The sequence below is a fragment of the Gigantopelta aegis genome, chromosome 15, assembly GCF_016097555.1.
Source record: "Gigantopelta aegis isolate Gae_Host chromosome 15, Gae_host_genome, whole genome shotgun sequence".
NCBI classification, from domain to species: domain Eukaryota; kingdom Metazoa; phylum Mollusca; class Gastropoda; order Neomphalida; family Peltospiridae; genus Gigantopelta; species Gigantopelta aegis.
In genome coordinates, this window is record NC_054713.1 from 20,251,145 (window position 1) to 20,273,153 (window position 22,009).

Here is a 22,009-nt window from a genome sequence, read left to right on the forward strand (position 1 = left end):
AACTGTGTACAACCTTGTTCAAGCCAGTGCACCACGACTGGTATATCAAAGGCTGTGGTATGTACTACCCTGTCTGTGCGAGTGTGTGCAACCGTGTACAACCTCGTTCAAGCCAGTGTACCATGACTGGTATATCAAAGGCTGTGGTATGTACTACCCTGTGTGTGTGAGTGCGTGCAACCTCGTACAACTTCGTTCAAGCCAGTGTACCACGACTGGTATATCAAAGGCTGTGGTATGTACTACCCTGTTTGTGAGTGCGTGCAACCTCTTACAACCTCGTTCAAGCCAGTGCACCATGACTGGTATATCAAAGGCTGTGGTATGTACTACCCTGTTTGTGTGAGTACGTGCAACCTCATACAACCTCTGGGGCGGGACGCAGCCCAGTGGTACAGCTAGTGCTTGCTCGATGCGCGGTTGTGTGGGATCAATCCCCGCTGGTGGGCCCATTAGGCTATTTCTCGTTTCAGCCAGTGCACCATGTCTGTGTGAGTGTGTGCAATCTCCGGGGATTACAGAGGTGTAGAAAGTACAATACCTCACATGTACCAGATCTCAGTTTAAGAGAGTTTTTGTCACTTTTGCAGTTTGGCAAGAATTCCACGGAGTTACATGTCTTGGGAACATTTATCTCAATGAATGTTAAAAAACAAGGAAGGAAGAAATATTTAAGAACATGTGCACTCAACACATTTTATTTATGGTTATATGGCACTGGACATATGGTTAAGGTTCTAACTGATAATGAGACCTGAAACCTGCTGCCACCACCAAGCAATGGACTTCTCTTTCCGATTAACAGCAAGGTATTTTTTTATAACAGCATCCTAGACAGGATAGTACATACCATGACCTTTGTTTCATTAGTTGTGAATGTTCACTGGCTGGAATGTAAAATAACCCAATGAGTTGGGGCACAGGCTTCCCTTGCACACACACCCACCTTCAACATTCCTATGGGTCTGTTGGTACTGGTTTAGCAGACTGGAGAAACATTTTCCAATTCTGCACCCCGATAGAACCGTCACTTTCACGTCACTATGACAGGTGCTTATTATACGGTTGTCATCACCTGCATCATCAGGTTGACACTAGGAATTTGAAAATATTTGACACATTTTAAAACTCTCCCAACCCGGCCTGTCAAAACAGACCCGCAAGGAGAACTTTTGATTCCCTATTGTGACGTCTGCCGTGGCTGCATTTTACACTACAACATTCTCATGTCGTTATAGATTAATGACATTATTTTGGGAGATACTTTGAATAAAGCAGCGTCCTGCATTATAAGCTAATGGACATGTTACACAACATTGGAGTTCCAATCATTCTGTTGTATTTGACAAATTTAATATTCCCATGACTGCCAATAAAATCAACTGGTGTTCCCACAAAATAACTGACATAACTGTTCAGTCATTAACAGGGTAAATGAAGAGAATTTTGAAGTGGTGGGAGAAAGCATACATATCATTACTGATATTTGATATTTACTTTTGCAGTTTTTTTCTACGAGTATAGACACCATATGATCATTGCCGGTACTATCTTTAACAGCTTAATAAAGACCAGTTTAGGAAATAATTATAGTTTTATTTTTAAAAAAATTAAAAAAAATTGAGAAATGCCTTTTAAAATGATTGAGGAAAACATATATGTTTAAAGTTATTTAATATTTTTATTACGAAATGATAACAACTGTGTATGTGATAATGCTGCCACTTGCATAACAGCAAAATGAGGTAGTGCTCTGGCTTAAGGGTAGATAACTCACAAAACATTTTCCCACTTCAAATAGAAGTTATTCTAATAGAGAAACTACATCAAAGCAAAAGGTTGTGTGCAACACTGACCACAATACATTAATGTCCAGTACTGCTGACCAAAGTATGGTTTACTCTTTTTTTAAATGTATATTATACATTTTTACATGTTGTGGGGGGGGGGGGGGGGGGGGGGGGGACTGGGACGTAGCCTAGTGGTAAAGTGGGGCATAGCCTAGTGGTAAAGTGGGACGTAGCCTGGTGGTAAAGTGGGACATAGTCTAGTGGTAAAGTGGGACATAGCCTAGTGGTAAAGTGGGACGTAGCCTGGTGGTAAAGTGGGACATAGCCTAGTGGTAAAGTGGGACGTAGCCTGGTGGTAAAGTGGGACATAGCCTGGTGGTAAAGTGGGACGTAGTGGTAAAGTGGGACTAGTGGTAAAGTGGGATGTAGCCTGGTGGTAAAGTGGGACATAGCCTAGTGGTAAAGTGGGACATAGCCTAGTGGTAAAGTGGGACATAGTCTAGTGGTAAAGTGGGACATAGCCTAGTGGTAAAGTGGGACGTAGCCTGGTGGTAAAGTGGGACATAGCCTAGTGGTAAAGTGGGACGTAGCCTGGTGGTAAAGTGGGACATAGCCTGGTGGTAAAGTGGGACATAGCCTAGTGGTAAAGTGGGACATAGTCTAGTGGTAAAGTGGGACGTAGTCTAGTGGTAAAGTGGGACATAGCCTAGTGGTAAAGTGGGACGTAGCCTAGTGGTAAAGTGGGACGTAGCCTGGTGGTAAAGTGGGACGTAGCCTGGTGGTAAAGTGGGACGTAGCCTAGTGGTAAAGTGGGACATAGCCTAGTGGTAAAGTGGGACGTAGTCTGGTGGTAAAGTGGGACGTAGCCTGGTGGTAAAGTGGGACGTAGCCTGGTGGTAAAGTGGGACGTAGCCTGGTGGTAAAGTGGGACGTAGCCTAGTGGTAAAGTGGGACGTAGCCTAGTGGTAAAGTGGGACGTAGCCTGGTGGTAAAGTGGGACGTAGCCTGGTGGTAAAGTGGGACGTAGCCTGGTGGTAAAGTGGGACGTAGCCTGGTGGTAAAGTGGGACGTAGCCTGGTGGTAAAGTGGGACGTAGCCTAGTGGTAAAGTGGGACATAGCCTGGTGGTAAAGTGGGACGTAGCCTGGTGGTAAAGTGGGACATAGCCTAGTGGTAAAGTGGGACGTAGCCTGGTGGTAAAGTGGGACATAGCCTAGTGGTAAAGTGGGACGTAGCCTGGTGGTAAAGTGGGACGTAGCCTGGTGGTAAAGTGGGACGTAGCCTGGTGGTAAAGTGGGACATAGCCTGGTGGTAAAGTGGGACTAGTCTAGTGGTAAAGTGGGATGTAGCCTGGTGGTAAAGTGGGACATAGCCTGGTGGTAAAGTGGGACGTAGCCTAGTGGTAAAGTGGGACATAGCCTAGTGGTAAAGTGGGACGTAGCCTGGTGGTAAAGTGGGACATAGCCTGGTGGTAAAGTGGGACGTAGCCTGGTGGTAAAGTGGGACATAGCCTAGTGGTAAAGTGGGACGTAGCCTAGTGGTAAAGTGGGACGTAGCCTAGTGGTAAAGTGGGACGTAGCCTGGTGGTAAAGTGGGACATAGCCTGGTGGTAAAGTGGGACGTAGCCTGGTGGTAAAGTGGGACATAGCCTAGTGGTAAAGTGGGACGTAGCCTGGTGGTAAAGTGGGACATAGCCTGGTGGTAAAGTGGGACGTAGCCTGGTGGTAAAGTGGGACATAGCCTGGTGGTAAAGTGGGACATAGCCTAGTGGTAAAGTGGGACGTAGCCTGGTGGTAAAGTGGGACGTAGCCTAGTGGTAAAGTGGGACGTAGCCTGGTGGTAAAGTGGGACATAGCCTGGTGGTAAAGTGGGACGTAGTGGTAAAGTGGGACGTAGCCTGGTGGTAAAGTAGTGGTAAAGTGGGACGTAGCCTGGTGGTAAAGTGGGACGTAGCCTGGTGGTAAAGTGGGACATAGCCTAGTGGTAAAGTGGGACGTAGCCTGGTGGTAAAGTGGGACGTAGCCTGGTGGTAAAGTGGGACATAGCCTGGTGGTAAAGTGGGACATAGCCTAGTGGTAAAGTGGGACATAGCCTAGTGGTAAAGTGGGACGTAGCCTGGTGGTAAAGTGGTGGTAAAGTGGGACGTAGCCTAGTGGTAAAGTGGGACGTAGCCTAGTGGTAAAGTGGGACGTAGCCTAGTGGTAAAGTGGGACGTAGCCTGGTGGTAAAGTGGGACGTAGCCTGGTGGTAAAGTGGGACGTAGCCTAGTGGTAAAGTGGGACATAGCCTGGTGGTAAAGTGGGATGTAGCCTGGTGGTAAAGTGGGACATAGTCTAGTGGTAAAGTGGGACGTAGCCTGGTGGTAAAGTGGGACGTAGCCTAGTGGTAAAGTGGGACGTAGCCTGGTGGTAAAGTGGGACATAGTCTAGTGGTAAAGTGGGACATAGTCTAGTGGTAAAGTGGGACGTAGCCTGGTGGTAAACAGCTCCCCTGATGCACGGTCGGTCTAGGATTGACCTCCGTTGGTGGGCCTATTGGGCTATTTCTCGTTTCATCCTGTACACCATAACTGGTATATCAAAGACCGTGGTATGTGCTGTCCTGTCTGTGGGACAGGACAGCATATACCCCAGCCTTTGATATACCAGATGTGGTGCAATGGCTGGAACAATAAATAGCCCAGTGGAATTAATCCTAGACCAACCACACTTTACCACAGGGCTATGTCCCACACTTTACCACAGGGCTATGTCCCACACTTTACCACAGGGCTACATCCCGCCCCTTAAAGTACAGAACCGTACATACCATAAATATATGGTCCACACTCTACCACTGTGAACATAGTACACAATTTACTACGAGGCTACGTCTGGGTTTCATGCCACGATCTGAACAGATCAGGCCCTTTTAAGGACCACTATGGGCAACCTAGGTAGCACTCTCAACACAGGGCTAGGTCCCGCACTTAACATGCTTCTCTCAGCATACTCAAGTTCAAAAACATAAATAAATGTAGCTCCCCTTTTAACTGTGAACAATTGCTGACGGACTGGGTTCAAAACGATTAACAGATGGCCCTTTTAAGGACTTCCTTCAACCTAGAAAACCACACAACACCTTTTAGGTTTAATCCTACAGGCATATTCCAAATTTCATAGCACAAAATGTAGCTCCCTTTTTATTTTCTGTTACCGACCCCGGTCCCAACTTCCTTCATAGAAAACCGCACCATGCTGGTGGTCCCTTGAACCTTCCAAAGGCCATCCCCCCTCCAATCCACCCCTTTCCCTGTTCTCGGACTGCTGGTGGAGGTGCAGCTCCCCCCTCCAATCCCGAGACTGGCACCTGTGCCCAGGACAGGCGTGCGTTATAACAGCTGGTTCCTGAATGTGCATGTTAAACACTCTGACCTGACCTGACCTAATTGGGAACACAGGAGAGCAGAGAGCACCGATAAGTAAAACCTACCTGGAGGGCCTAGCTCTTTGTGACTGGATTTCAGGCCTGATCACTCCGAAATTACCTTCAAACATCACTTAGCCTTCTGTGTCACTTTAAAACAAGCCCTAGGTACTAGCACATGTTTGCCAAGACGTACTTAACCAAGTGCCATAAATCTTATTATAATTTACGGTATTTGGTTTGAGAAAATCAGGTCATAAAAATATACAATATATTTCTGCAGGACTGTTCCAAAATTCTGCAAATGTGTCATATATCTTTGTATTTCATGATTTAATTTTAAACCCTGTTATTATACAGATTGATACCAGTAACAGAATTACAATTTAAATCATTCAATTTGAATGTAATGGATGGTTAGATGGGTGGGTGGGTGGATGGATGGGTATTGGACAGATGGATAAGTGGATGAGTGGATGGATGGATTGATGGATGGATGGGATGGGTGAATGGATTAATGGATGGGTAGGTGTGTGGTTTTGATGGATGGATGGATTGATGGATGGATGGACAAAAAGATGAATGAAGGAAGATGGATGGATGGACAAAAAGATGGATGAAGGAAAATAGATGGATGGATGGACAAAAAGATGGATGAAGGAAGATAGATGGATGGATGGATAATTAGATGGATGAAGGAAGATAGATGGATGGATGGACAAAAAGATGGATGAAGGAAGATAGATGGATGGATGGACAAAAAGATGGATGAAGGAAGATAGATGGATGGATGGATAAAAAGATGGATGAAGGAAGATAGATGGATGGATGGACAAAAAGATGGATGAAGGAAGATAGATGGATGGATGGATAATTAGATGGATGAAGGAAGATAGATGGATGGATGGACAAAAAGATGGATGAAGGAAGATAGATGGATGGATGGACAAAAAGATGGATGAAGGAAGATAGATGGATGGATGGACAAAAAGATGGATGAAGGAAGATAGATGGATGGATAAAAAGATGGATGAAGGAAGATAGATGGATGGATGGACAAAAAGATGGATGAAGGAAGATAGATGGATGGATGGACAAAAAGATGGATGAAGGAAGATAGATGGATGGATGAATAATTAGATGGATGAAGGAAGATAGATGCATGGATGGACAAAAAGATGGATGAAGGAAGATAGATGGATGGATGGACAAAAAGATTGATGGATGGATGAATGAACGGAAAGACAAAAAGATGAATGGATGAAAAAATGGATGGATGGATGGACAGACAAATGAATGGATGTAAGTATGAATGGACAGAGATCAACAGACAGATGCATGGACAAATGGACAAAGAAATGTGATCAATTCTGAAACTGTGATACATATCAACATTCAGTCTAAATATACAGTGTCATGTATAATCTATGTTTTTAAATTTATGGAGAAAACTAATGGTTGAAAAGATCACCACATTTTAATTAGACATATTTACCGTAAGTGTAATACTGGGTAATGAACTGTATTACTTAATGGCCCAACATGTGAAGAAAACAAAACATGTCACAATAAATTACATCTGACAAAAAAAAAAAAAAAAAAAAAAGTCGAAAACATAATTAGATTTTAAAAAAAACTCCATTGTTCTCCCTCAGTGATTTATAGTGGTCTTGTTAACTTCTGAACTTTAATGGCCATTACTTGGCCTGAAACTGTGAGGGAGCAAATAGCAAGCGCCTCTCATTTCATTTCAACTTATTTTTGTGCTTATATCCAATTTAGGTTCAAGCATGCTGTCCTGGGCACACACCCCTCAACTATCTGGGCTGTCTGTCCAGGACAGTGGGTTAGTTGTTAGTGGTTAGTGAGAGAGAAGAGGGTGTAGTGGTCTTACACCTACCCATCGAGTCGTTAAAACTTGCTCTGGGTGGTAACCGGTACCGGGCTGCGAACCCAGTACCTACCAGCCTTATGTCCGATGGCTTAACCATGACATCGCTGTGATCGGTAGTGCCTCTCAAAATGCACACCATGCTTCTTATGTAATGTAATCAAAGTTTAAGTTAAAGTATGTTTTATTTAACAAACGGAAGGAAGGAAGGAAATGTTTTATTTAATGACACACTCAACACATTTTATTTATGGTTTAATGGTGTCAAGACATTGGTTAAGGACCACACAGATATTGAGAGAGGAAACCCGCTGTCACCACTTCATGGGCTACTCTTTTTGATTAGCTACAAGGGATCTTTTATATGCACCATCCCAGACAGGATAGTACATACCACAGCCATTGTTACACCAGTTGTGGAGCATTGGCTGGAATGAGAAATAGCCCAATGGGTCTACCAACGGGGATCGATCCTAGACTGACCGCGCATCAAGTGAACATTTTACCACTGGGCTACGTCCCACCCCTTTTATTTAACAACACAACAAAGATATTTTTAACCATATCAGCCGAGCACTTTTTCAGAGAGTTATATCTCGCCCCCAGCTCCTGGGAAGTCAAACAAATATTTCTTTTAGTACCATTAATGGAATATCAATAAAACATATTGTTTACTTTGATTCCAATTGACCCAGACAGGTTTAACTGCTAGTTATTTGTTATCAAATCAGACTTAATGGACTTTTCACATTTTCTCAGTCAAGCAAGGAATGAGCAGAAAGACCAGACTGCTACTTTTGTCTCTCGGTCTGTTGCAAGGTTTACAGATAACAAACACACAGTGATCACACAATGCTACGTAATGGCTTGACATTTGCAATTTACGTTTTCACACACGCATGTGAAGTTGGCAACTATTGTGAAAACAAATAATTGAAAAACCCTTAGTCTAATGCTGTATTTGCATGACGTTGTTTTTCTATTGTAGTCGAGCAATGCCTCTAGTGCAGGGTGGGATATATAGCCCAGTGCTAAAGCACTCGCTGTATGTGTGGTCCAATCTAAGATCAATCCCTGTTGATAAGCCCATTGGGCTATTTCTCATTTTAGCCAGTGCATCATGACAGGTATATCAAAGGTTGTGGTATGTGCTATCTAAGATCAATTCCTGTTGATGAGCCCATTGGGCTATTTCTCATTCTAGCCAGTGCACCATGACAGGTATATCAAAGGTTGTGGTATGTGCTATCCTGTGGGACAGTGCACATAAAAGATCCCTTGCTACTAATGGAAAAATGTACCGGGTTTCCTCTCTGACTGTATATAAAAAAATTACTAAATGTTTGAAATCCAATAGCCAATGAAAGATTTATTAGGCTCCCCCCTCATCCATTACTCCACAACTAATATAACAAAGGTTATGGTATATGCTGTCCTGTCTGCTGGAATTGCATACACTGTAAAAATCCACTGCAACTATTTAGTATGAGTAGCCTATGTAGCAAGCACATTGATTAGTTAATCATCGGCTACTGGATGTCAAATATTTGACAATACTGATATACAATCCAAGAAGAAATCTACTACAGTTTTCCTTTAGTGACAAGGGATCTTTCATATGTACTTTCCCATAAACAGAACAGCACATACCATATAGCCTTGATAGACTTAGTCATGGGGCACTATGACCTAAGCACCCCAATAGTGTGCTCTACTGAAAAACAAATCTTCTTCCGTGTTTTGTAATGCCGTATGTTACAACCAGTGCCCTACGACTAGTATATAACAAGCCATGGCATGTGCTGTCCTGTCTGTGGGAAAGTGCATATAAAAGATCCCTTGCTGCTAATTGAAAAATGTAGCAGGTTTCCTCTAGGACTTCAGTGTCAGATTTCTTCAAATATTTAGGGAAAAACACATCATTCTAAATCAGTAGTGTTTTCCTTAGCTTGTGTTAGCATGGTGCACCACCATGCCTCAGTAGTCTAGTGCCATCTTGCCTTAATCAGCACCATGCTGCCCTGAGATTAAACAAGCCTTTTTCAGTAATAAATTCTAAAATTGCCTTTAATAACACCCAAAAAGGTATTATTAGTCAATAAAATATGCCTTTTATATCTTTTGCCATTCATTTATTAAGCACATAAATTACATTAATGTTTATTTCAATTAATTTTTGTCTATTTTTAATGAAATACAAGTGCCCCGAAAATGGTGAAAATACCCCAAAAGTGTTTGGTCTACCATGCCTTGCCAAATTTCTAGGGAAATCACTAAAAATGGATACATAACAAAACATTATTCTCGAGATCGCAGCTTTAACCCAGGCATATAATGCCAAAAACAATGTTTGGCCGTGTTACAAGGACAGTACGGTAATTGTGAAGAAAATGTTTTATTTAACAACGCATTCAACACACTTTATTTATGGTTATATGGCATTAGACATATGGTTAAGGACCACATAGATATTGAGGGAGGAAACCCGCTGTCGCCACTTCATGGGCTACTCTTTTCGAGTAGCAGCAAGGGATCTTTTATATGCACCATCCCACACAGGATAGTACATACCATGGCTTTTATTACATCAGCTGTGGAACACTGGCTGGAACGAGAAATAGCGTACGTTAATTATGAACACCACCATGGAAAGTGAGGCTTTTTATTCAAATTCTGTAATTGATTATTAGCATTGCAGAACCAATTTTGACCGACTTGTGGTTAGCCCATCATAATTGGAGCTCAGCTGATAGCCGATAGATGATAAGTTCACCCCCACCTACCAACCCCAACCCAATCCAGAATGGAGATCACATAACCTTGGATAGATTATTCAGTCCAGTATTACATTTGAGGTGGTCTAGGGATCACATTTCATCAGAAAAGGGTATCACCAGGTACATCCGTCTTCAATTGCCGTTACCACACATGCTGTTCATATGTATGAACGTGGGGGGCTGTTTGTGTAACGCAGACGTCAGTCTAACTGGTGCATAGCTGCATTGGCTAACTTTTCCCCAGAGGTGCATTTTATGCAAATTTGGGTGGGACGAGCCCAGTAGTAGAGTGGTCGTGTGAGGTACGTTGACTTGCAGGATACACTACCCAGAACAAATTAAAGTGACAGACCCTACTTTTTAAACACTACGGTGTATTTTTCACTATTAGAACCATTTTTAACAATTGAAATCAGACATTACTTAGATTGTATTGTTTAGATATCCATTTTCATACATCCGAAGTATTTCTGGTGATCCTGGTGTTTTTAATATTACAAAATGCATTTTTCAAATTTAAAAAAAAAAAAAATGTGTCTGAAAAGTAAGTTACGGAGTCAAGTTGTAGTCTGGTCTTAAGGCTATTTCACTGTTTCAACATCACAGACTCTTTTTTCACTCTGTTGTAACTTTATCCAAATGTGTTACAGATTTGTAGATTAACTAGACTTAGTGTCCATTTTTACAAGTTGAAACTAGGGTCTGTGGTTTTAAGGCTTATATAGAAAGGATGTGGGGTGTGCCTGCAGTCCAACTGTTGTGTCTGCGGCTTGTGTTTTGGGCATATATATACACACCATATACTATTATGTCACTGTGGCTGGCCACATCCAGTCTAGACAGTATCATTAACACTAATGTATTTTTATCTCTTTTTTTTCGGTTGGATTGCACACATGCCATATCCAGTCTATATAAACCTTTAAGTTTGTCCCACCACAACTAAAAAAAAAAGGTTTATTTTATTTGATACCACTCAAGTACATTGTTTTATTAAAAACATCAGCTACTGGTCATCAAATATTTGATTATTGTGACATGAAACTTGCTACATTTAGGGCTTGTCGTTGACATGAAACTTGCTAAATTCAGGGCTTGTCGTTGACATGAAACTTGCTTCATTCAGGGCTTGTCGTTGACATGAAACTTGCTAAATTCAGAGCTTGTCGTTGACATGAAACTTGCTAAATTCAGGGCTTGTCGTTGACATGAAACTTGCTTCATTCAGGGCTTGTCGTTGACATGAAACATGATACATTCAGGGCTTGTCGTTGACATGAAACATGATACATTCAGGGCTTGTCGTTGACATGAAACTTGCTAAATTCAGGGCTTGTCATTGACATGAAACTTGCTACATTCAGGGCTTGTCGTTGACATGAAACATGATACATTCAGGGCTTGTCGTTGACATGAAACATGATACATTCAGGGCTTGTGGACATGAAACTTGCTACATTCAGGGCTTGTCATTGACATGAAACTTGCTACATTCAGGGCTTGTCGTTGACATGAAACTTGCTACATTCAGGGCTTGTCATTGACATGAAACTTGCTACATTCAGGGCTTGTTGTTGAGATATAAATTGCTGTAGATAGAGAGCATCACAGACGGCACTCAAGGTAAAATAATTAAATTTCCATTACATTGATTACAACTTAACATCATCACATTGGTCCAGACGTAGCAACGGGAGTTTGTTCATTTCAAGATGAACGTAAAAATTACGTCGTCAGGGAACATCATATCTGATGATGTCACTTTATATGGGCAGGTTATCTTATTGAGCATTATTGTATAAATGGACCAAAGGTAATTCAAAATAAAGTATGAAGTTTTTGTTCATACCCCGATGCACGTAAAAGAAATAACAGACAATTCTTAAATGGATACCACTGGAGCCACTATTTAACATTTGCACATTTTGAAATATGTCTACATAGAGCAAAATAACCATTCAGTCACATTGATTTACTTTTTAAAAACATTGCCATAGACAGGCTCAGAATTGCTGTTGGTGGGCTGTTTCACCCATGGCAATTCCCTTTGAAAAATTGTCATGGGAAGGAAGGAAATATTTTATTTAACGACGCACAACACATTTTATTTACGGTTATATGGCGTCGGACATATGGTTAAGGACCACACAGATATTGAAGGAGGAAACCACTACATTGACTACTCTTTTCAATTAGCAGCGAGGGATCTCTTATATGCACCATCCCATAGACAGGATAGCACATACCATGGCCTTTGATATACCAGTTGTGGTGCATGGCTGGAGCAACAAATAGCCCAATGGGCCCAATGACGGGGATTGATCCCAAACTGACTGTGCATCAAGTGAGCACTTTACCACTGAGCTACGTCTCGCCCCTCCCCCCCCCCCCCCTCAAATTGCTATGGGAGACAAATTCTAAAGTTTGAGCCCTGTAAATTGTTATATATACATGTACACGACATAGCGAAATAAAATGTGCTAGGACGTCCTTCATATCTGAAAGGACTGAAACGAAATCAGTTGAAAACACCAGCTAACTCTCCAGGATATTTTGATGTTACAAGATAACGGTGTAGATAAGTCTTGTACATGCATCTTAGTTCTGTTCAAAGTAAACAAGCTTATCCAGCGCTTATCTGAAAATTCAAACATAATTACATTGTATTCTTGAATTATCACCCACACCGGATAACGACAGTCTATAGGTAAAGTGTTTTAGGTCAAAGGTCAACTCTGGGAAAGCTTGTTTTTCAAACACTTGAAAGTCAGACTGAAAATTCACACCAGTGGCTGGGTAAGGTGGGTGGTACATTAAGTGTGCATGGTTTAACACTGGGGTATATAAAGTCTGACTGAAAATTCACACCGCTGGGTAAGGTGGGTGGTACATTAAGTGCACATGGTTTAACACTAGGGTATATACAGACCTGTCAACCTTTAGTGAAGAGAAAGCAGGAGGTGTGTGTTGAAAAAGCAGGAGATTTTGTCAAAAAGCAGGAGATTTTTTAAATTCACACAATTTAACCCAAAATCGCAAGATTTAAAAAAAACATTATTACAATAAGTTATATGAATACTTTATAATGTCATATATACTTCTTAACCTTAGATATTGGCATTTTTTTTTTTAAGTTTAAATATTATTATGATTTAATACATATTTTAAAAAATAATAATATTTTATCCAAAAATGTTAAGAACATGAACAAGAAATAAAAAATTTAATTAGTACATTTACAGTATTACACTTACAGCCTTACAGGTTGCGTTACATTATCATTTGTGGTTAGTGTACCTAAGTACCAAAGACAAATTTATATAAATCTTATAAATTAATATTCATTTTTTACTATAATGAGGAACGGTGGCATGGTACTTATTTAAAATCATTATAATGATGCAATAAACATTGTATTTTCATTAATCATAAGTAAAACCTCATTACGGACATCGTGTGAAATATACCGGAATTATACCCATTTCCGTGAGTAACTTTATGTCAATGTCAAACACAACATTTTTTAATTGTACAAAAATAATTTCTTGAAGTATACCCTTATAACCAACATTTTACTGCACAAACATACAAAATTAACTGACACAAGTATGTTTATACAGCTAATTGGTCTTTTCGTCGTCTTGCTGTGACATGTGATTTTAACATGCATCGTGTGTATCGCTGTCAACTCGGGAGTCTGGCAGTTCAGATTCGTCATAGTTGCATTATGTAATCCAGTGGGAAGACATTTTACAATTCAGAGGTGTTATTAGAACTAAACTGGATATTTTTTTTTTTTATATGGCAACACTGAATGTCAATACACAGCCTGTTGAATTAGCGGCAACACGCTTCGTAGCCATTACAATGACATACGATTATATAATATAAAGAAACGGAATGAGAATTGACCGATGCCCCAGCACATTGTTAACCTAGCAGCTACTACTGTTACATGTCCATCTCGAGAAAGGCCCATTGGGCTATTTCTCACTCCAGCCATTGCAGTATGACTGGTACATCAAAGGCTGTGGTATGTGCTATCTTGTCTATGGGATGGTGCATATAAAAGATCTCTTGCTGTTAATCAAAGAGTACCGGTAGCCCATGAAGTGGTGACAGCAAGTTTCCTCCCTCGATATCTGTGTGGTCATTAACTATATGTCTGACACCATATAACCGTAAATAAAATGAGCTGAGTGCATCGTTAAATAAAACATTTCCTCTCGAGAAAGGAAAGGAAGTTTATTTTTAAATTATAAAATTAAAGTTTTGAAAGTTGTTTAATGACACCACTAGAGCACATTGATTCATTAATCATCAGCTACTGGATGTCAAACATTGAGTAGTTGTAACAGGTAGTCTTCAGAGAAAACCTAGGGATCTTTTGTATGAACATTTTCACAAACAGGACAGCACATACCATGGACTTTAATATAATGTACCAGTCATGATAGGGAAAAAAACAGATCCTGCACATTTATGCATATGGCACTAATGGGGGCGAGGCCTAGCCCAGTGGTAAAGCACTCGTCTGATGTGCAGTTTGTCTAGGACAGATCTCTGTCGGTATTGGGCTATTTCTCGTTCCAGCCAGTGCACCACAAATAGTATAGAGAGAGTTAGAGGGAGAGGGAGAGGGAGAGGGAGAGAGAGAGAGAGAGAGAGAGAGAGAGAGAGAGAGAGAGAGAGAGAGAGAGAGAGAGAGAGAGAGAGAGAGACAGAGAGAGAGAGAGAGAGAGAGAGAGAGACAGACAGACAGAGAGAGAGAGAGAGAGAGACAGAGAGACAGAGAGAGAGAGAGAAACAGGGAAGAGAATGGTGAGGGGAGAGATGGGAGAGAAGATGGAAAGAAAGGGAGAGAGATAGACAAAAACAGAGGTGAGAAAGAGAAACAGATATAGAGGAGAAAGAGTGAGTGGGAGACATAGGGCAGGAGGGAAAACAAGAGACTCAGAGGGAGAAAGAGAGGAAGAGGGAGAGTGGGAAGGGGATGGAGAGAGAGAGAAACAGGGAAGAGAATGGTGAGGGGAGAGATGGGAGAGAGGATGGAAAGAAAGGGAGAGAGATAGACAAAAACATAGGTGAGAAAGAGAAACAGATATAGAGGAGAAAGAGTGAGTGGGAGACATAGGGCAGGAGGGAAAACAAGAGACTCAGAGAGAGAAAGAGAGGAAGAGGGAGAGTGGGAAGGGGATGGAGAGAGAGAGAGAGAGAGAGAGAGAGAGAGAGAGAGAGAGAGAGAGAGAAAAAAGAGGCAGGTAGAGACAGAGTCAGACAGATAGGCAGACAGACCAAGAGAGAGAGAAATGGGATGAGAAAAAAAGAAGTAAATTATACAGAAACAAGAAAAGAGGGGAGAGCACAACAAGATCTTAAGACTGGAGACTGCATCAACTGCAATATGTCTTTAAAAACAACTTGATGTCTCAACCACTGCCCCATCGAGTCCACTCCACAGAGTCCACTCCACTGACGTGACTCTTGACTTGAACTATAAGTAGAGAGATTCAGCACCCAAGAGTTGTTCTTTTATTTTTTTAAAACCTTCCAGATTGTGTCACATTAAAAACCACTCTCCCAGCATGAGCCCCGACACTGGGAGATGCTTTCCTCAATGGCTCGCTCGACCCTCCGAGAGCACAAAGCTCGGGGAAAGCACTGGCCCACCATCTACACCTTGCCTGTAATCAACAATTTCACAGCTCACCAACGCAGAATAATGCAGGATAGATGCGAGTCAGTCAGCCATGCAAAGGTGTTTTCAAACAATATATTTAGTTTTGTCTCAGAATTCCGGCCCGCAACACGGAGAATATATTACCCCGGCTCAAGAGCGTATAGCTGGACAGGAAACCCGAGCTGCGACGGGCTGTGAGAATTTAACGACATATCACCCCAAAAATATACATATAGAGATATCAATGGATGAAAGGAATGTTAATTTATTCTGCAGGTTTCTGGTGGGTTTTTATATTATTATTATTACGGTATTATTTTTTCATCTTGGGTTTGTTGATTTACAGAATGTGGAAAATGATATTATAGAATGTGGAAAATGATATTATAGAATGTGGAAAATGATATTACAGAATGTGGAAAATGATATTACAGAATGTGGAAAATGATATTACAGAATGTGGAAAATGATATTATAGAATGTGGAAAATGATATTACAGAATGTGGAAAATTATATTACAGAATGTGGAAAATGACTTACAGAATGTGGAAAATGGAAAATGACTTACAGAATGTGGAAAATGAAACAGCTAATATTAAAAGATTTGAAAGGTTTTTTTGCGTTGTTTTTTCAAATAAACTTTTATTGCCAGAAAAAGTCTTTTGATTGTAATTTTAAGATCGGTCGGGAGAGTGGCTTAAGCATTACTGTACAGGTATTCTAAAACAAGACAGCTGATTAAAAGTTGATTCACTATGGATATCTTTACCACAGCAGTGTAATAAATACAATTTCCTACAGTCATTATCTTGCACATGTAAACTAGTCTTTAATATATCAGTAGAGTCTAAACAAACACTGTTTATATATATTTGAGTTGACCAGTAGTTTTTCTGTAAGGAGTGGGTGGAAATATCATTTTATGAAATGTGTTTAAAGTTATCTCTGGTGGCATTTACAAACAACATAAACTCATCAACCTTTGCCATAACACAACAGGAGGACCTGGTTTTCTTTTAAGTTTATTCAACCATGGCAAATTTAGATGTCATAAAAGATATTTGCTAAACTTTCTTTGTTGAGTATATAAAAGATCCCCTACTACTATTTAACAACAAGTAGACTAGTCTAACATCATTTCACCACAGACAAGACAGTACATATTTTACTGTTTGATATACCAGTTGTAGAGCACTGGTTGGATTGGGAAATTCCAAAATGAGTCTATATATCCACTGAATAGAATAATTATATTGCAGCTAAACCAGTTAACATTATTTTCCCACTACAGGGGGTATTTAATTTTTGGCATTTTAAGAATTAGTTTTTAAGATTGTTTTTTTTTTTAAGGGGAGGAGTGATTTTTAGTTTTTTTGTGGCATTTTAAGAATTTTTAGGGGGGATTTGGGGTGTGTGGGGTGTGGGGGAGGGGTATTTTTTGTGTGGCATTTTCAGAATTACAGTGTGACAGCTTCAAGTTACAAGGGTTCCCATATGTCAGAAATACTGAAACAACAGGAGTGAAATGAACATAAATCTGATGTTGCTGTACAGACCAATGGCGGATCAGTTTCCTTGAATGTGGTCTGGTTACCTGTATATAGGAAAGGTAACACCGTTTTCATAAAATTGTCTTTTTGTTACATGGTGTGTCACATGTCGCTAAGACCGCAGCCAGTCCACCCACCAAACCATAAAGAATGAATTATTTACATTAAAGGCATGCCTAACTATAGAAGCATGTGAACTTGATTTTATCGGTGAATGAATGAAAGAACACTAAGTTTATTAGTTAATCTACAAACCTGCAAACACATTTAGAGAGAAGCTAGTCAGTGATGTTTAAATGGGGAAATACTGTCTAAAAATAACTAGAGCTTGTCTCGATAACCATTACTTCTCAGACGAACATGTTTTTAAAATTATGGAAAATGCATTTTGAGGTATTACAAAAACCTAGATGACCAGAACCGCTTCAAGTGTACGGAAATGAATATTCTGAATAATACAATATAAGTACTTGTAACTTAAATTATTAAAAATGGCTCCAATAGTGAAAAATATGTCGTAGTGTTTAAAAAATAGAGTTTGTCCCTTTAACAAGCAATAAACTTGTGACCCCAAATGACCTCTAGCAGAATGAAACCATGCAGCCATTAAACAAAAAGAAAAATCCAGAAAGCCAAGGGTTAACTTGTAATTGCTGTGTCTAATGGGATGATATGGAGTGTGTTGTAAGGCTGATAAGAAGTTGCTACAGTTAATGAGTGTAGATAACCCTTCACCTTGGGAGGTCTCACTACCCAATTGATAAATGAAGACAGGTAAATTATAAATTAAGTTCTGTTGCTGTGCAGTCAGTATTAAATGTCCATTTTAAGGTTTATAGTAGTATCCTCTCCTATCTCTTTGATGTGATTATTGGGGGGAAAAAATCAATGGAATTAAATATCATGCTTGATACACTGATTCGATGTCATAGTTGCTGATCTCCATACACATTTAAAAATTAAAATATATTAAAGGGACATTCCTGAGTTTGCTGCAATGTTTTAAGATGTTATGGACTAATAAAATATTTCTACGATTATACTTACATATTAAATATATTTTCTTGTTTAGAATATTAGTGGCTGTATATTAAACATGTTTTTGATCGTTGTAATATTTGTACGAGGTTAATTTTAATTTTATTTCGAATTTTTTTTTCTTTCGTACCATGCGAAATTATTTGAAGACAAAATCCAGTTTGGGCTTCTTACAAATATTAAGACGACCAGAAACATATTGAATATTCTAAACTAGAAAATATATTTAATATGTAAGTTTAATCGTAGAAATATTTTATTAGTCAGAAACATCTTACAATACAGCAAACTCGGGAATGTCCTTTAATATAAAGGGACAGACCCTAGTGTTTACACACTAAGGCATATTTTTCATCCAGACCCTAGTTTCAACCTGTAAAAATGGACACTAAGTTTGGTTAATTTACAAACCTATAACAAATTTGGATGCAACAGAGTGAAACATAAGCATTATTCCTCAGACACGTGCATTTTTAAAAATATGAAAAATGCATTTTGTGGTATTAGAAACACCAGGATAACCAGAAACACTTCGGTTCTACAAAAATGGATAATATAAACAATAAAATATAAGTCATGTTTGATTTCAGTGATCATAAACGGCTCTAATAGTGAAAAACATGCCGTAGTGTTTAAAAACAAGGATCTGTCCCTTTAAGTAATTTTACAATGAAAATAATCTATGATGTAAAATTTATTATTAATCTTAGTCCGTCCGATCCTCGTACAAAAAATGTTTTACGTAAATAATTTCAATTTGGTTTGAGGCAAGAAGAAAAGGAAGTGTTTTGGAAATAACAAAAACCTCCACTATTTTTGTGTTCAATTAAAAAAAAAATCGGCTGAGAAATAAACAACTTATAGTAAATTCCACAGTATGACAAAAGGCGTTCCCTGTGTGAAGGACTATAGGATATTAATAAAAACAAAACAATAATAATACTTTATATATATAAAATAAAAAAATGGAATAAATAATAAACCCACATTAAAGTCTAGATTGTTCTGTATAGCATGCATGAATAAAACAGTAAAAATCACCAAATCTGATTTCGTGTCTATGCTTTTTTTTAAATATCCCCGCCGCTCCTTTCTCCCTCCACCCCCCACCCCCCACCCCCCAATATGTATGTTACATACACCTTAAATGCCGACAATGCATTGTCATGACAATAAAAAAAAAAAACACAAAAAAACGTCTAGATTCCAGCAGTCATAAAACTTGTTTCTGCCATTGGATAGCCATTGGATACAAACTGTCCGCATACTAAGTAAACAAAAACAGAGAGTGTACAATACGAAAGTGCAGTATTTCCACATCGGCATTACGTGATTGCACGCGATACGCAACTTGACGTTTAACGTGAATAAATGCGACTGGTTTCGCAAGCCACGTGTCGCATGTCACGCTGTCTTGTCGGCTTGTCTTTCAACACACCGTAATTGTTTCATACTGCAGAGTGTGGACCAGTTAATTTGCAATTACTGTTCTGCCTTCTGGCATTGATTAATTGGCCCAGATCTCCCAAAGTCAATATAACTGTTTTCACGACAAATCAATATTGTGAAGGCACATTTATTTGTTGTGTGTAAATGTTCTTAATTAAATTGTTGTAATAAAAACATCAGAGACTGCAAAAAAAAATAATGTTCAAAGGAAAAAGAGAAAGCGGGCGTGTGTGAAAGAGAATGTGAGCGAGAGAATATAATGATGATGATGATGATGATAATAATAATGTTTATTGTGGTAAAAGCGAATTACCAATATATTACACAGACATGTTTGCAAGGGGTAGGCTTCGAGGGTCGAACCCATCCCAGTACTCAAGCAAATGTTTTTTCGTTTTTTTTCAATATATTTTACCACCACCACCCTCTACACACACACAGTCCGCCCCTATAAACTGCGCTCTCCAGTCTAAACCCCTGCCTAAATTCCTACACACTCTTCTGTTATAACTAATGTATATTATACTGTCAACTAGACTAAAGACACAAAGTACTTTAGACATTAAAAACAAATGTCATAAAACTAAAGAATTTTTTTTTTTTAAATCTTAAATAAAATTATTGATGTGGGAATTTGAGTGTATTAACTCAAAGGTTTGTAGGTGCCACGCACAAATGTGTTATACGACAAACAAAAACCAGGTGGACTGAAATAAAAAGAAGAAACAAGCCCACCGCTATGGTAATAAACACCTGTATGGTATTTCTACATGTAGCTAACGGAAAATGCCGAGAGGCGGGTACACATGTCTGTCGTATATTCCACATAGCACATGGGTGATATATATGCAGATTTTTACTGCTGTGTTAAGGAATGTTGCGCTGTTTATTTAAGACATCTATCATTAGGAGTTATAAACAACAAATAACAATTCAGAAAAACATTTTCAAAAAGTTAATACAAGGATTTTTAGAAACGTGTAGCAATGAGGGGGGAAACGGGGGCGGGGGGGAGCATTTAAAGGCCACCGATCTCGATTTTAAATCTGTATATCTCCGAAATGCATATTTTTCTGAGTGTTCCTATTACAATGTAGTTACAAAAAGACACCACCATTCCCCCGAAATATCTAGTACAAGGGGGACCGACAGAGTAGGTTTGGGGTGGTGTTGGTGGTAAATAAATAAATAAATAATAAAGTTAAGGTGTGCATAATGTAATTATTAAAACTCACCTTTGACCAAAGCGTCTGTGTATTCCAAATTAACCAGGGTAATTGGCACAATACTCGAGTTTAGCTTCAATGCACCGTTAGATCCTTTATTTAGTAAAAATATCCTTGTGTCGTGCGGTCGAACCTCGCTGTCGCATATAGAGCTGTCGCCGAATCCCTCCACCATCAGCATTTTGTGACGGCTCACGGGGTCCTCAAAGTTCGTCACGGAATCCACGATGGAATTACCTTTAAAAACTCTCTTAACTTCGATCCCACTTTTATACATTTTATCTCCGTTCGAATCAGGTATAATTTCCCGAACGGTCCCAGATATAACGACATTCGCGTGTTCCTCTCGAAGTTCGAGGGTCTCTTCGCGACAGGCCGTTTGTTTTCGACAGGTGTGAAATTGAAAGGACGAAAGAAACACCAGCCAGCCCAAAACACTCACGCACACAATTTTACCCCCTTCCATGTCGGAAAGAACTCCCTAGTGGAGAGATAAAAACTACCCTCACATCCAAAGCGACCCTCTTTCTGCGGCGGTTGCCATATAACATTGAGCGGACACCTCTCATGTAAAATTACCACTGTCGGTACAGCCACGGTAACATACATGTATGTACTCGGCAATCAGCGAGACGGGTGACGGCGGAAAGGTACGACAATTGCCGAAAATCTCAAAGGGCGTTGACTATGCGGTATCAATAAATCACGAAGTGCGATTCGCCGGCGACTATCAATGAATCAGATTGAAATAATTGATTGTAGAGTGTGATACGCACAGCGTTAACTGACAATAAAGCGTATGTAGCGTGCACGTTTCATTTACGTGTTAACCTTTACGGGTATGCACCGTATAGCCTACATGTGCAGGAAATTCAGGCGCGGGTGCAGGAATTGTTTTCAGCGCAGAGGGGGTCTTATAAGGGGGTCGAATCATGTTCAATATACTGAAGAAAAAAAAAGAAAAAAAAAGAAAATTGGCTTGAACAGTGTGCAGTGGCGGATCCAGAAATCAATTTGGAGGGGGGTGGGGGAAGGCAGTGACATGAGGTGGAATGTCAAGGGAACTTTGGATGGGGATCGTAAAAAAAACCCCCAAAAATTAATATATAACAAAATTATAACTATCGCAAAATTTAGGGGGGGGGGGGCCTGGGGCCCCCTAGATCCGCCTTTGATATGTGTGTGTGTGTGCACAGACGGGGA

General features: G+C 39.9%; 1 protein-coding gene across 3 annotated transcripts in view; it reads right to left on the reverse strand.

The window, feature by feature from the left end:
• LOC121390004 (agrin-like) overlaps window positions 1–21,380 on the reverse strand; it is a 312,421-nt gene extending 291,041 nt beyond the window's left edge. For all 3 annotated transcript variants that reach the window (XM_041521696.1, XM_041521697.1, XM_041521695.1), the window contains exon 1: window positions 20,816–21,380. In XM_041521696.1, coding sequence (XP_041377630.1) covers window positions 20,816–21,272 — 457 coding nt within the window. In that variant the 5' untranslated portion in view covers window positions 21,273–21,380. The remainder of the gene's footprint in view (window positions 1–20,815) is intronic.
• Window positions 21,381–22,009: the final 629 nt, after the last annotated feature.